The sequence below is a fragment of the Panicum virgatum genome, chromosome 4N (assembly GCF_016808335.1).
Source record: "Panicum virgatum strain AP13 chromosome 4N, P.virgatum_v5, whole genome shotgun sequence".
Lineage (NCBI taxonomy): Eukaryota > Viridiplantae > Streptophyta > Magnoliopsida > Poales > Poaceae > Panicum > Panicum virgatum.
The window spans coordinates 13497541-13513967 of NC_053148.1; the positions used below are offsets into that span (position 1 = coordinate 13497541).

Here is a 16427-nt window from a genome sequence, read left to right on the forward strand (position 1 = left end):
GACATTTATCTACTGCAGCTACATTGTATTTCGGGACCTTACACATACATAGCATGACAGTTGGCAGGCACAGGCAAGGAATATCTCTTGCCAAAGAATAGTGTTACAACATAGGCTTCCTCTTAGTATAAACAAAAACAGTTACAAGGAATGCCATCAAATGGCATCCATATAGATCACATAACTCTACAAATGAACTAACTCTACTATGACCGGACATCCTTGAAAACACCACCTCTTTCCATCTCCGCAACGATCTCTTTCAAGGCTGGCACTTTGCTGGCTAAGGTTCTGTACAATCTTGAATACCTGGCTCTTGTACCATCGGCTGTTCGGGCCAAGGCAAGCAAGCTGACTGCCTCTGGCAATTGCTCAAACACGCCTTTTATTTCCTCAAAGCTCAAGTCTGCAAGAACAGATGGTCTTGGAACGACACGGATTACCTCACCACCTTTAGGCTCCTGAACTCGCAGATCAGCCTTAATCACCAGTTCACTGCTCGAGTTTGCTCCACATTTTATGATGAAAGGCGCGGTTGTTCCTGTGTTGAACTGCAGGACGTTCCACTGTGACACCTCGTTTTCTCCCAATGCATTAGACTGCAAGGCAGGATCATCGGGGTCTTCTTCCAATGACTGCACCAAATACATGGCATTATTGTGCAAATAGGGTTGAACTGCACGTTGTTGTGAAAATTACATTCTTTAAAGAAAAGATACTATGGAGACTGCATTACAAATGCTTGGAGTAAAGCTTGTGCAAATCATATACTAGCTTTATTCATGACTGACAAAGTGAAGGTATTGCTTAGTCTAATATATGCTACTCCCTCCGTTCCAAATTGTAGGTCGTTTGGGCAAATCTAGATGTATAATTTTTGTTATGCATCTAGATAAACACTATGTCTAAATACATGATAAAAATTATGTATCTAGATTTGCCAAAACGACCTACAATTTGGAACGGAGGGAGTAGAAGTCTTTAGCTAGTTCTAAATTCTAATTGTCTTATATATTGAATATTGAGTGCACTTATTTACATGTACTGTTGTTCCGCTCGTCTCTGTAGGAAAACTGTAGGAGAGAATAATTGTGTGTATTCCACCAAACCCTAGAAGGGTGGGTAATATAGTAGCTATACATGGGCCACTAGATGGGCCTCTAGACATGGGCTCACATATACACCAACACCCCCCCCCCCCCGGCGCAGTCTGAACAACCGGCGCAGCGGTGTTCAAGACTGGACAATAAGAAAGCCAACACCCCCTCGCAGCCTGAACAACAAGGACATTGGGAAGACGAAAAGAACTAGGAGTAGAACCCACGGCGGTGACAGGAAGGCAAGACCCATCACCAACCATGATGGAAGAAGGACAAGAAGGGTGTGGGAGTCAGACAGAAGAGAGGATGCCGGCATCAGGGGTGGTGTGGAAGGAGGCACCCGAGTCAGCGATCCACTCGGTGCTGCCCGGCAGTGTCAGCCCTATGGTGCTGAAGGATTGCGCCAACGCGGCCTGATCCCACCCCCCAGGTCAGGTCGGAGGCTGGCTAGGATGGGCGGGTGGAGTCCAGGACGACGCGAATAGCGGAGCAGTACCGGTGAATATGGCCGCTGGCTGGAGCTGAGGGCGAGGCCCCCCCCCTTGACCCTGAAACGGCCACATCAAGATGCGCCCCGACCATGGGTTGTTGAAGGATGACCAGGGCGTACCTCCAGGGGCAGGGGCAGGAGCAGGAGCCAGAGCCGTAGCCGGCGGGCCCCGACGACCCCCACCAGCACCACCAGGAGTAGTGCCTGCAGCACCCCCACCACCATAGTCACAGGATTCGGGGTCGATGCCTCGTCCCTCGACCCGGGAACACCGTTCCGATTCGAGGGTCGGGGTCGAAGAGGGTCAGTGTCCCATTCAAGGTTGGATCGTGTCCCGGTTTGAAAGGGGTCGCAGCCCCATTACTAGCAGATTTAGTTGGGATAAGGAGGTTAAGGACAGTGGATTGGTGTGGTTTTTGTTAGACAATGAGCTGAGTACGTGTAGCATGGTCTAAATGTACTCTTTTATACGTTTCTTATATGCTTGTGCAGATTAGTTTCTTCATTAGTAGCACATATATAGTTTTTGTCTTTATCGACCCGAAGATATCGACCCCGATGAATCAGGGTCGCGTTCCACATAATAATTTATCGTTCCATAGATGTATACCCTCTTCGTACCACAATTTTATAAAGTGACGACCCTCGACCATCGACCCCGTTCCTCGACCCGGTCGACCCAGGAACTTTGTGACTATGCCCACCACCACGACCGCCACGGCCCCCCCCCCCCGCCGACGATGGCCACACCCCCCCCCCCAACCGTCGTGCTGACCGGCAGGACAAGCACCAAGGAGGGAGGTGACAGGCGAGGCAGAGGGAGCCGGTGAAGCAGCCACGAGCGCGGTGGAGGTGGACGATGACGAAGCGCCGTGCGTGGTGAAGGGAACAACGACGAGCTGCTTGTCGGAGGAGACAAAGAAGTAGTGCTCCGACTCGGCGACCCGACGAGTGAGAGCGTCGGCGGTGGAGCGCTCGCGCTCCCAAGTGAGGGTAGCCGCGCGAATCCGCTCCTGAGACGCTGCAGCCTCGGACTTGGCGGCGAGGAGGGCCGCGGCGAGTGCAGCTTCGGCCGGAGCAGCTCGAGCGACGATCGGCGGCCCGCGGAAGGCAGTGGCGGCGAACGGCGCGTCCGCGCGGGGCATGCCGAGGGCAGGCCATGGAGGAGGAAGAGCAGCGGCGGCGGCGGCGTGCGCGGCGCCCGCGGCTGCCGCAGCACCCGCGGCGACAGCGTCCACGGGGGGCATGCCGAGGGCAGGCCATGGAGGAGGAGAAGCAGTGGCGGCGGCGGCGCCCCCGGCCAAAGTGGGCTCGAGGACGGCCAGGGCGTCGGCGGCGTTGCCCACACTGTAGGAGAGAATAATTGTGTGTATTCCTCCAAACCCTAGAAGAGTGGGTAATATAGTAGCTATACATGCGCCACTAGATGGGCCTCTAGACATGGGCTCACATATACACCAACAGTCTCTAGTGTGACAAGATATGGAGATGAGGCAATCTCTTGTACTTTCACAGGGTGATAGATATTTAACAGTTTCGCAATTGTAAAAAAAAATGTCTGGTGGATGCTGTGACAAACATTAATGACTGGATTAATTGTTGCAGGATGCTACTACCTCCGTCCTGGAAATAATGCAATTCTAATTTTGTCCTAAGCCAAATTTTCTCAAGTTTCACCAAAATTATAGAGAATTTGATCAACATTTGTAATATCTAACATGTGTACTATGGAAATATATGTCATGATCAATCTAATGATACTTATCTAGTATCATAAATGTTAATACTCTTCTCGGTAAACTTAGTCAAACTTATAACAGTTTGACTTAGGATAAAACTAGAATTGCATTTTTTTTCCGGGACAGAGGGAGCACCTCACAAAAAATAGCTCGCTTCTCGTACTTCCTGATTCTGAAAGTTAATTTCAATCTGGAAAAGACTGCCAAGATTTGGAGGAAATAATATGCTTGGGCTATATATTTGCCAATGTGCTTTCAAATAACCATAATTCTAAACTGGGATGTGTTGAGTTATACAAAAGGCATGAATGCCAACATTCATGCCTAAGAAAAGATGCAGAATACATGTAATGTCAAATCCTAGTTCCTGTTCAGAGACTCATTAATGTAGATTATATGTGCAAAGTTGGGCAGAAAAAAAAGGTAGGGCCTTGATTAGTTGCGAAATTCAAAATTCCAAATCTATCACATCAAAAGAGAATCTTACATGCACGGAGTATTAAATCTAGACGAAATAAAAAATGAATTGCATAGTTTGCTTGTAAATTGCGAGACGAAGCTAATGAGCCTAATTAGGCTATGATTGTACACTAAATTGCTACAGTAATTGCTACAGTACACATGCTCTAATGATGGATTAATTAGGATCATTAGATTCGTCTCGTGGTTTACAGACGAGTTCTGTAATTAGTTTTGTGATTAATCTATATTTAATGCTTCAAATGTGCAAAGATTCTATTTTTACAATTTTACACGGGCAACTAAACGAGGCCAAGTAGATAACTGAAAAGTCAAAGTAAGATGGGCATGCTTAAGTTTTACTCATAAATGATAATGGCAAAGATGTAGGGAAAACAAACTCATTGAGGCCTAGTTTGGAAGCCCGAATCCCCGCAGGGATCCTCGTCGATTCCCGGGGTCGGCAGCCCACGCAGAATTTTTCCACGCGAAGCCCATCATGCGCTTTTGGAAGCCTTGTGTGTGGGGTTTTTTTGGCCCGGGTAAGCCCAATTTCCCCGTGGAAGCTGGCCCGGCCTCTAGACAACGGGCGGCGCCCCCCCTCCCTCGTCTCACTCGCGAGTCATGCGACTCCGCGAGGAGAACGCCGCCGCCGCCTGGATCTCCTCCTCCGACCTGCTTCTCCCTCCGATGTTCCTGCAGCCAACTCCTCCTTCGCATCAGGTGATTCCCCTCTCCCCATCCCCCTGCATCTCCTTGCCCCCACGCTAGGGTTTCTCCTCTCCTCTCCTCACACCTTTTCTTGCAGATCCTGCAAAAAATCGCGGTCGGGGGAGCCCTACGGCGGCTGTGAGGGACCCGACGTTGAGCTCCGAGGCCACTTCGTCGGTATGTACGCACTCCTCCGCATCGCCCCGCACACGCACACGCACCTGGGCACACGCACCTCCGCAATTTTGCTTTGTAGGCTCTCGTCTCTACTGAGGATTAATTAATGTTTCTGAACAAAGCCTTTTTGCGTGCATGACGAGCTGGTTCCTGTTAATTAGACATGCATTACGAACTGGAAAGGTTGCTTAATCTAGCTAGTTGGGTCAGATCTTTGATTCGAGTTCTTTGTATATATCATCACATTCTTGCTCATCGATCCTGTCCTGACTGGAATGTCCTGAGTACAAGGTTGATAATAGCTTTTGTTCTTTTCATTTTTTTACATTACAGCTTCATCTATAGTCTGCCAGCTGCCAGGAAGTTCTGTTTTCTTGTTTTGATATGTATAATTTAGAAATGTAATTCTCACTTTGGTGCAGCCTAATCTGATTACAGCATATGCAAGTTGATTATGTAGTTCCTTATGGAATTAATTCCCCAAAGAAAAGAACTTTTTTTGTTGTTGCAAATGTTTGGTATATTCCTTCCTAATGTCCGTCAATGAGTATGAAACGCTCTGGTTATGTATGTGGACTGGGTATGATGGTCCGGAACATGGTTCAGACTCACCTAAATGAATATTTTGAAATGAAATCTAGAGGCCAGACGTAGGCATTAAAGAACCAAGCTGAGAGGTTGAATCAGCCGGCACTGCAGGAGCAGAAGCGTCACTTCCTGTTCTAACTCAATTATGCAGATATGCATAATAACATCTTCAGTTTTCTGATATAGATGCCTCTGACACCATCTTTGATTAATAAATCTACTGGTGATCAAAGTCTAATACACCAGATATGCATAATAACTTTTTTAATCTTTCTGCTTGCGTGAAATGTTAAACTTTAATATTTATTTTTCGAAAGATAAACTTTAATATTTACAACCTTCTGTTTCTATTTGTTCAAAGATCTGTTGATGGTACACTGACAACACATATAATTCTCTCTGTGATGCATATATCTTCCCACATATTCTTATCTTGAGGCAGATTTTGGTAACCACCTGTATTCACTAATGCTAGCAGTATAAAATCAATCATAAATTTGATACTTATTATTTGCTTCATCTTTTTAAATCTCACTGATACACCTGTGTGGATCATGACAGGCAAGGAAGAATGCTGCTATATTCGACAAGTAACAAGGATGAATGATGAATCAGAAATCTCAACTCCGCCTATGCTGACTGGAAGACTCTCTCTCCTGAGTCGTCTCAACATAGCCGGTCCCAAACCCGGGTAAAGGAGGAGGGTTGCGTTAGGTTTTGGCAAACCAGCATAAAAAATGCCACTCTAATGGATATGAAACCTACAAGAAACTCGTTGGGGCGTAACCCTCTTAGCGACGCGCTACATCGGAACCCGGGTGTGGTGATAAATGGGCAAGGGCCGGGTCGCCATCCCCCCAAGGGCGCGTCGTATCATGACCTGGGTACGATGATAAGTGAGCAAGGGTCGGGTCGTCACCTGAATGGCGCGCTACATCTACGCCCGGGTGTAGTGAAAAATGAGCAAGGGTCTTTGCACTTCCCTCGACGGGTGCGAAGGGTAAGGAAGCTAGCCGAGCCAACTAGGATTCGTATAGGTAGCTGGAACGTAGGGTCCCTAACGGGTAAGTTGCGAGAGCTAGTTGATGTAGCAATTAGGAGGCGTGTAAATATTCTATGCGTTCAAGAGACTAAATGGAAGGGCCAGAAGGCGAAGGAGGTTGAGGATACTGGCTTCAAGCTTTGGTACACGGGAGCAACTCCGGGTAGGAATGGTGTAGGCATCTTGATTGATAGGAACCTTAAGGATGGAGTCGTAGAGGTTAGAAGGCAAGGCGACCGGATTATCCTAATCCGGTTGGTAGTTGGAGATTCGGTTTTGAATGTGATCAGTGCCTATGCCCCTCAGGTAGGCCTTAGTGAGAGCACCAAGATACAGTTCTGGGAAGATCTAGATAGCATGGTTAGTACCGTGTCTACCAGCGAGAAACTCTTCATAGGAGGAGATCTCAACGGCCATGTGGGTGCGACTAATGTAGGGTTCGAGCGAGTGCACGGGGGTTTTGGGTATGGTAGCAGGAGTCAAGAGGGGGAGGATGTGTTGAACTTCGCGTTAGCCTACGACTTGTTGATAGCGAATACCGTGTTTAAGAAGAGGGAATCCCATCTTGTGACTTTTCGTAGTGGACAACACTCGAGCCAGATCGACTTTATCCTTACTAGGAGGGAGGATAGACGTGATTGCTTAGATTGTAAGGTGATACCTGGGGAGTGTGTTGTCCCTCAACACAAGCTTGTGGTGGCGGACTTTCGTCTTCGGGTACGTATCCACCGGGACAAATGTACTAAGATTGCGAGAACAAAGTGGTGGAAGCTTAGAGGGGAAGCGGCACAAGCGTTTAAGGAAAGGATGCTAGGTGAGGGGCCTTGGGAAGAAGGAGAAGACGCAGATGACATGTGGCTAAAGATGGCAACATGTGTTCGGAAGGTGGCCTCAGAGGTGTTTGGCGTGAGTAAGGGAGGCAAACAGGAGGGGAAAGACACCTGGTGGTGGAACGACGAGGTGCAAAAGGCTATTAAGGAGAAGGAGTGTTTCAAGCGCCTCCACCTTGACAAGAGTGCAGCCAACATCGAGGGCTATAAATTAGCGAAGAGGGTTGCAAAGCGAGCTGTGAGTGTAGCAAAGGGTAAGGCGTATGATGACCTGTATCAGCGGCTAGGCACGAAAGAAGGGGAGAAGGACATTTATAGGATGGCTAGGATCCGCGAGCGGAAGACAAGGGACATCAACCAAATCAAATGCATTAAGGATGGGACAGATCGACTGCTAGTGAAGGATGAGGAGATCATGGATAGATGGAGAGAGTACTTCGACAAGTTGTTTAATGGAGAGAGTGAGAGCCCTACCCTTGAGTTAGATGACTCTTTTGATGATACCAACAGACGTTTTGTGAGGAGAATTCAGGAGGTAGAGATCGGGGAGGCTTTGAAGAGGATGAAGAGAGGTAAAGCGATGGGTCCTGATGGTATTCCCATTGAGGTGTGGAGATGCCTAGGAGATAGAGCAATAGTTTGGTTAACTAAGCTTTTTAATCTTATTTTTCTGTCAAATAAGATGCCGGAAGAATGGAGGAGAAGTATATTAGTACCTATCTTCAAAAACAAGGGCGATGTTCAAAGTTGTACTAACTACCGTGGGATTAAGCTGATGAGCCATACGATGAAGCTTTGGGAGAGGGTTATCGAGCATCGCCTAAGAAGAGGGACAAGTGTGACCCAAAACCAATTTGGGTTCATGCCTGGAAGGTCAACTATGGAGGCGATTTTCTTAATACGACAATTGATGGAGAGATATAGGGAGCAGAAGAAGGACTTGCACATGGTCTTCATTGACCTTGAGAAGGCATATGACAAAGTACCGAGAAATGTCATGTGGTGGGCTTTGGAGAAGCACAAAGTCCCAACTAAGTACATTACCCTCATTAAGGATATGTACAAGGATGCGACGACGTTTGTCCGGACATGTGATGGCAACACCGCTGACTTTCCTATTAACATAGGCCTACATCAGGGGTCAGCATTGAGCCCTTATTTATTTGCTTTAGTGATGGATGAGGTCACAAGGGATATACAAGGTGAGATCCCTTGGTGTATGCTCTTTGCTGATGATGTGGTGCTAGTTGACGAGAGTAGGGCAGGGGTTAATAGGAAGTTAGAGCTGTGGAGACGCACGTTAGAGTCGAAAGGGTTCAGACTTAGTAGGACCAAGACCGAGTACATGATGTGCGATTTCAGCGCGACTAGGCATGAGGGGGGAGACGTTAGTCTAGATGGACAAGTGGTGGTCCAGAAGGATACGTTTCGGTATTTAGGATCGGTGCTACAAAAGGATGGCGACATTGATGAAGATGTTAGGCATAGAATTTCAGCTGGCTGGTTGAAATGGCGGCAAGCTTCTGGCATCCTTTGTGACAAGAGGGTGCCACAAAAGCTAAAAGGCAAATTCTATAGGACAGCAATTCGTCCGGCGATGTTATACGGTGCTGAATGTTGGCCTACAAAAAGGCGACATGTGCAGCAACTGAGTGTAGCAGAGATGCGGATGTTGCGGTGGTTTTGCGGGCACACAAGGAGGGATAGAGTCCGGAACGAAGTTATTCGGGATAGGGTCGGGGTGGCACCAATTGAGGAGAAACTTACTCAGCATCGGCTGAGATGGTTTGGACATGTCCAACGAAGGCCTCCTGAGGCGCCGGTGCGTAATGGGGTCCTTGAGCTAGTCGATAATGTAAAAAGGGGTAGAGGTAGACCTAAACTAACGTGGGTTGAGTCGGTTAAGAGAGACCTTAAGGATTGGAACATCTCTAAAGAGATAGCTTTGGATAGGAGCGCTTGGAGACTAGCTATTAATGTGCCTGAACCTTGAACTTATTTCTTTCGGGTTTCATCTCTAGCCTACCCCAACTTGCTTGGGAAAAAAGGTTATGTTGTTGTTGTTGTTGTTTGTATTCTCCTGAAGGGAATCGATCTATTTTTGGTGTCAGTTTCATATGCTGCTGAAAGCACTAGGAGGACGTAGTGCTTGAACGATATTGTATTCTAGTTATGCCCATCTCTGTTGGATGATGACATGAATAGATTGGCAGTAGTCTACTCTATGATCTCAACGTGCTCCTGAAGCCGGAATTCATGATGCAACAAATTTATTATGATTTTATCAAGCATTTTATGTGTTTTCCTGAATTTTCAGAGCAGCTTTTTTTATTTGTTTGAATTTTCTAGTATTTTCTTGAATTTCCTTGATTTTTCCATGGGCAAACAATTCCCTTCCTCCCAAATCAGGCGCGGGGATCACCAGCCTGCAGGGGAGGGAGTGCCCCAGGGGTGGGAGCGACAGGTATTTCCCCGCGGGGGGAGCCTTGCCCCGGGACATCACCCCTTGGTTGCCAAACTAGCCCTGAGGGATAACGGGATAAAATACCTTCATGATGTCATCATAATAATTTTCAAAGGTAGTATGTACGTTTCTAGCTTTCTTAATAAAATTAGGTAGTGCCCACTCCACCTAAACGGTGATATTTATTCTATTACCGTGTGTTTGGTTGCGGGATGAGTGGGTTGGGTTGGATCCAACCCTCATTTTGGGGACGGAGTCAACCCATCTTATTGTTTGGTTGCAGCTCTGATTTTGGGGACGGAGTGAACCCATCACATGTTTGGTTGAGGGAATTGGGAGTACGGGTTGGATGGCAACACTCACTCCGTTAGTGGGCCGTTAGTGGGCCCCACATGTCGGTCTCCTCTCCCTCCCCATCTCCTTTCTTCTTCTTCCTACCCGCTCCGCTCCCGACGCCACCGCCCCGCGCCCCGGCTGCCCGACATCCTCGCCCCCCGCCGCCCCCGACGCGCCGAAGCTCCCCGCCCCCGCCTCCCCGACACGGGCCCGCGCGCCGCCGCCGCCCCCGACGCGGGCCCGCGCGCCGCCGTCGCCACTTCCCCGCCCCGCCCCGCCGGACCTCCCCGCCCCCGCCGGCCGGCGCGGCCCTCGCCGGACCCGCCGGCCTGCGCCCGGCCCCACGCCGCTGGCCTGCGCGGCCCCCGCCGAAGCCGCCCCCGCCAGATCCGCCGTCCGTGGGCCGCCGCCGCCGCCTCGCGAGCTGCCCTGCTCGGCGCGCGCGCGCACGGCCGCGATTGGGAGTCCGGCTCTGCTCCCCCCCCCCCCCCCCCGCCTCCGCTGCGCCGGAGCCCGGCCTCCGCTGCCCCGCATCCTCCATCGCCCGTCATCGCAGTCTCCGTCATCGGACGTCGCGAAAAGTGGGTTCGCTGCAGGAGGTTCGCTCCGTCCGTCGTTTTTCGAGGAATCGGCCGAACCCGCATATTGGAGGAATATTCCTTCGCGGAGCCAATCCAACCCACCTCAATTGCATCCAAACAGCCATGGGGATGGGTCCAACCCAACCCAGCTCACTCCAACCCCCAACCAAACACACGGTTAATTCAGAAGCAATAATTCCAAAGTACTATCTACATACCTCTACAACTTTCCGAGCCTCCATGATCTGCTTCTGAGCACATGGATGATCTATGTCAAGTAGAGATGGCATCTGTGCCAAGAGATCATCCAATGATTCCAGCATAGCTTTCTTTTTTGATTTTCTCATAGGTCTTGTAGAGCTTTGTCTCATTACTTCCTGATGTCACAGGATGAACAAGCACCGCAAGTTAGCAAACATATTAAAAGCTAGATAACTATATCAGCATGGAAAAAGTATCAGACCTTGATTTGCTTCAAGATGTTATCTAGAGATATGAGAGATGCTAATCGCGCATCCTCAGCAGCAGTAGGAGGATTTCGAATAGGTGAACCACCTTCTTCTTTGGCTAATAAGGCCGTGTCAGTTCGCATTTGTTGCATGATCTGATAAGAGCACGAAATACTTTGGATCACTTAAGCACAAATGTTACACACACACACACACACAAAAAAAGAAGAAGCATGTGAAGCTACAGAAAGAATGCATCATCGCTTAAATTTCTGATTGCATAAGAATCAGCAATTTAAGATGCAGTCAAAGATCATTTGATTCAACGAAGCAGACAGATCTGGCAAATGCAACAGGTTAAAAGATGAATAATGGAGGGCATCATGCGGATTCAGGTAAGCACCTTTCTCCTTTTGTGATCAACAGACTCCAGAGCAGAACGGAGTTTACTGACATGTGCAGGATCATCAGCCTCCTCCGTTGCCAATGTGCCAGCTATGTCCTGAAAAATTATAAGATAAACAACTTAATGTACAAAATAGCGGGCTAAAGTATTTAGAGTTTGGTCTTCTAAAACAGCCAATAGTTGGCTAAATGAAGCTATAGCGGCTAAAATGCATATGGAAGCAAATAGCAGCACTCTCCCCAATCAGCTATAGCTGGAGATAGCGGAGCCTATAACCAGCTATTTTGAACTAAACTTTAATAAATTTGGTCGACCAGATGATGGGTCCAGGAAACAAAACCTTCAAGTGCTGTAGTTGTGATGTGTAGACACGCTTTGTGTATTCCGATAAAAGCTGGCCTAAAGCATCAGTGGTGGGGGGCTGTGCTGTACCAAGGCCAGCCATCCATCCATCCATAATAGCAGTTGACAGCAGTTCAAGCTGTCCTGAAGCTCCACCAGCTGCATCTCCACCAGTTACAGATAGAAACTCAAAGTTCTCAGCAAGCCATGCACGGATTTGGCGCTGTAATTCACCAGCTGGTGTGTGAACAAAGAGAGCAGCTAAAGCCTTGTTTCCAATTGAAAAGGCCTTGGCATCCTCAGTAATTTCCCGAAGCTTCCCTCCAGTTACATGTTGTCTCCAAGTCTCCTGTCCATTATTATGACATTAGCACTAGACTGATCCCAAAGGAAAATAAATGCCAGGTCAGATGGCTATCAATAGATCAGCATACCATGTGGAAGCTCAAGACATTGACTTCACTACAACTACCTAAATCCATATACTAGGACATGGTTACATTGGAAACAATGAAGCATAGGATCTCATTGGAACATATATGTGCTGCGAAGGTCCACTAGAATGGTATGTAAATGAGTTCCATAAAAATGATGCAACTAAGATTAAGGAGAGGCTAATAGAGACATAAGAAACATTCAAAGAAAAATATTTTACCTCCTCAATACCACGAAGCTTCAGAACAATCGAGGAGAATTTTGATTTCTTTTCCGGCCTAATGTTCACCTTGAAACCATGCACATGTTCATCAACTAGGGCAGCTCGCGAACCATGATCATGGTGGTAAACAGGAGACCTGCCAGGACTACTTCCCCTGCTTGAACTTCTACTTCGACCAGTATTTGATTTCTCCAAGAAACGCTCAACTGGAGAGACCTTTATGAAGCAAGGTCAGAGAGACATATACTGTTATTATTAACACAAAATGATAACATAGCTGCTTAGAGTTCTTATATATATATAGACACACACACAAAAAAGAGTAATGTCATCATACTTTGATGGACTGTAGTTCTGGTGACCTAGCAAGCAAAGATCTAATGTATAATATCCTGACTCTTGAAACTAGCATAGTATCCATAACTTTTCTTGGTTCCATTTTGCGAATGAATGAAAACACAGCATCACGGATCTCAGCAAGTATCTCATGCTCCCTAGCTGCACCAGCTTTGATAACTGCAGCCAAAACCTGCACATAAAACATTTTCACTATTGCTTGTGCTTGGAAAACATGAAATTGTAAAAATAACAGACACGAGCTCTGTACAAAATAAGCATTCAGAAGAAAAGGTGAATGGTATGTGTATGTACTCAGGAATTTCTTAGGGCAAGGGAGGGGGGACTATATAAGGGAAGAAGCAAAAGTAGTTTAGTTTCAAAAAAAACAAAAATAAAAGGAAAATCCAATATCGATACTATCTGTTGGGGTGGTATTCATTACCAGCATCAAAAGCTTGTTAGCACCATCAGCTATTGCAGCAAATCCCTCAAACTGGTCCGGATCAAAATCCATCAGTGCAGACGTAAGGTACTCCCCAGCAGGCGTAGTTTTTGCAAGCTCATTGCTTGATTTCACAATAGCTCCACTGATTCCAGTTTTATCCTGAGATACCGGTGATGCAAACACATCTGGCGATCGACTTTTGCTGCTGTCACTCCTGCAGATAGAGTTGTACATTTTGACTCCATCATATCTCAATGCTCTTTACATTCAGTAAGTATTGACTAATTGTATGTGTAGCAGTTAATTACCTGTCTATCACCCTTCCTTGAGCATTAGCTGGCTTGTTTGCTGAAGGGCTTGAAACCTATGAAAGTAGACAGTAAATCCCTGAGAACCTTGTAGTAATTTCTTGGAAACACAAGTACTAATAGGTCACATATTCACATATGTTAAGAACAAACTTTAGCACTATCACTGTTTATATAGAAAGTATTGTCCATTTTTAATATAGAAGACGAGATTTGAGATTTGACAGTGGGGGAAAAAAAGAAGGCATCAACTACAACTCTCATGCCGGTGCAATATATCTACACCGTAATAAGCTTCGCACAATAGAGTTTCAGAAAAATTGTTGTTAGAAATTCAAGTTTACTGAACATTGCAGAAATGAACAACCAGCAGTAGGCAAACTAGGGGCATTTTTTCTTAATATGTACAAACAGGTCCTTACTAAATCCATCACGTTAAAAACAAAAAAGAATATGCCAAAAACCTATGCTTCATACACTAAATTTGGGTAGAAGCTTAGACACCACAAGCAATGAATGATTTGATCGTCAACTACAGAATTTAGAATGTTGAATTTTTGTTGTTTCCTTTAACAAAAAAAGTAAGTTGCCACAAGATGTCCGACAAAGATCACAGACACAGCAAAATGTGACATGAATCTTTGGTGCTTTCCGCATGCACCATGCAGGAAGGCAGTCCCCCGAAACAACCAAATAATCGAAATGGAAGTTAAGAACACAGAGCACAACAAAAAGGATAAACAATACTTGTGACTACCTGTGGCGTGCTTCCCAATCTCGACTTCTCTGTAAGTCTGTCAAAAAGCTTCTCGTTCTCTTCATGCAATTTCTGCATTTGATTTTGCAGCAAGAAAAAAAAGGAAAGGTATGTAAAAATGAGATAAAACAAATGAAGGAGCTACAAAATAAATTTAGACCAAATTGCAAGAAAACGAGTTTCAACTCGAGGTCAACATGAACCTTGAATTTTGTTAACCTAAACATAAAGAATGGACAGATCATGCATCAGCGGTCACAATCAATCGCACAAGCATGGAAAGAATTTTCAAAAACAAAAGTGGCCAAAGGTAGGGAAAAGTCAACTTCTAATCAGCAAAAGTTCGAAAAAAAAGAATCAGGTACTCAGCCAAAGGTTTTAAAATAAACCAGTGTCAACAGATCTCTAAACTTATAGCTGAAGATAGCAAAGTAAATGTGAAAAACAGAGCAGTTAGAATTAAACTGGCAGGCCATATTTTCTCAGTTCAGAAATCAGGTAACAATTAAGAATATTGCACTTCCGATGATACCATGACAAAACAATAACATCCTTAACAAAGGAAACTTGTTCTACTACTCAACTTGCAATGCCAAGTTGCTCCGGGTAGGGAACCCATCCTATCTGCAGATTCTGTTCTATCATGCAACTATTGTTTCAAACAACTCAAGGTGGCCAAATTTAGGTCTCTCTATACAGGTGTACATTAACTGGCAATCAGAATAAGATTCTGTCCATCGTTCAAACTTTCAAGCCTTAGTGAAAGGTTCCATGGAGTATCTATACCTCAATAAGGGCATCTCTTTTTGCCAATTCCTCCTCAAGCCTTTTAGTCACTGATGATGAGTCAGCAGTTGACTCCATTATCTTTGGGGAAGAAATAACTGAAGTAGTTTCAGACCCAATAGTTGATCTGGCGTCACTAGCATTAAGGGCCTCATTAAGCTGAGATTCAATGGACTTGAGTTTTGCCTGCAAATTATATAAAAGAAACAAAAATGGAAGCCATAAGTGATGGTAGGACTAGGGATAGCAAGAAGAACTGGAATGATAGGGTAGATAGAACAAGGGCAAGATAAACCAGCTCGCCCTCCCTTGTGGAGGATCTGAACTATTTAGGTTGTGAACAAGGCTGTCTCTTTTACAGGGAAAAAAATGTTCATTTTACTCACCTCATCTATTCACTTTGTCCATCCCACCCCGTCATCAAACTGTTGACTCAATTTAAACCCTACTATTAATAAATTAACCCCTAAGCAGGATTTCCAACTGGTTTTGCTTATATGGACATGGTTTCGACCGAGTCCAATTTAGAGGCCAACTAATCCATTGATGTGGATAAATAGATCTGCCGATCGGGTCGACCACAGTGCCACACGCCAAGAACAGCCACTACTTCATCACCATCACCCCCAATTCACGACGCTCTGCACCGCACGAGCTGAGCCCACCAAAACCGACGCGTCGCCCCCACCCCACGCAACTACTTCATCACCATCACCCCCAACTCTGCCTCTCTGTTAGACGGATCAGTATCATGTGCTACAGTAACTGCATGAGCAGTACACAGCTAACCTATGTTTTTGATCCCTGTCCCACTACCATAACAATAAGGGAATATCATGGCATGGTAAAAAGTATATGCTTCAGACATTACAACAATTAGCAGAAACACAATCTCTGACCAGTCATCATGTTTGAGTATTTTATGCGCAACTAGTAAACACAATTAGCAGAAACACAATCGCTAACATTCAAATACTATCCCTAATGAACAAAGAACTACTAGAAAGAGATAGCAATTAAGTTTGAATATTTTATGCCCAACTACTAAATGTTTGTGAAGTCACTTAGGCAAAACATAATCTTAGCAGAGTTCAAATCTGGAATGTTTGGACATAGGACAAATAGGCACATATAGGATAATGTCACGGTTAAAGGCTTAAAGCAACAACTTCAAGGAGGCTGATACTGAGTTACTAAATGTGGCACAAAGCATGTCTCGGAAAAAGGGAGTATAGTGGCTGCATTCCGAAAAGCCCTCATCAGGAAATGATGTGATCCCATCCCATTGTTGTCTTCACTATGGAGCCAATACTTTCTAAATTGAAATTAAACTGCCCACCAATTAATGGATGCTTTATGTAAACAGTGGTTGCCATCTCGGTGAATTACCTAACATATACATTAATGAGAGTGATGGCAT

General features: G+C 45.9%; 1 protein-coding gene and 1 long non-coding RNA gene across 2 annotated transcripts in view; one reads left to right on the top strand and one right to left on the bottom strand.

Moving 5' to 3' along the window:
• The window catches only part of LOC120670844 (kinesin-like protein KIN-14L), a 28034-nt gene continuing 11607 nt past the window's right edge, over positions 1-16427 (bottom strand). Inside the window, exons 13-23 of the mRNA XM_039951012.1 lie at positions 15008-15193; positions 14222-14293; positions 13465-13520; positions 13154-13370; positions 12710-12901; positions 12370-12588; positions 11713-12063; positions 11370-11468; positions 10981-11121; positions 10736-10894; positions 1-635 (exon numbers count right to left, since the gene is read on the bottom strand). Of these exons, the coding sequence (XP_039806946.1) occupies positions 207-635; positions 10736-10894; positions 10981-11121; positions 11370-11468; positions 11713-12063; positions 12370-12588; positions 12710-12901; positions 13154-13370; positions 13465-13520; positions 14222-14293; positions 15008-15193 (2121 nt within the window). The 3' untranslated portion in view covers positions 1-206. The remainder of the gene's footprint in view (positions 636-10735; positions 10895-10980; positions 11122-11369; positions 11469-11712; positions 12064-12369; positions 12589-12709; positions 12902-13153; positions 13371-13464; positions 13521-14221; positions 14294-15007; positions 15194-16427) is intronic.
• On the top strand, positions 3951-5892 carry LOC120670845. The gene is made up of 3 exons (XR_005673403.1): positions 3951-4511; positions 4597-4676; positions 5826-5892. It is a non-coding gene; the product is annotated as an uncharacterized LOC120670845 (long non-coding RNA).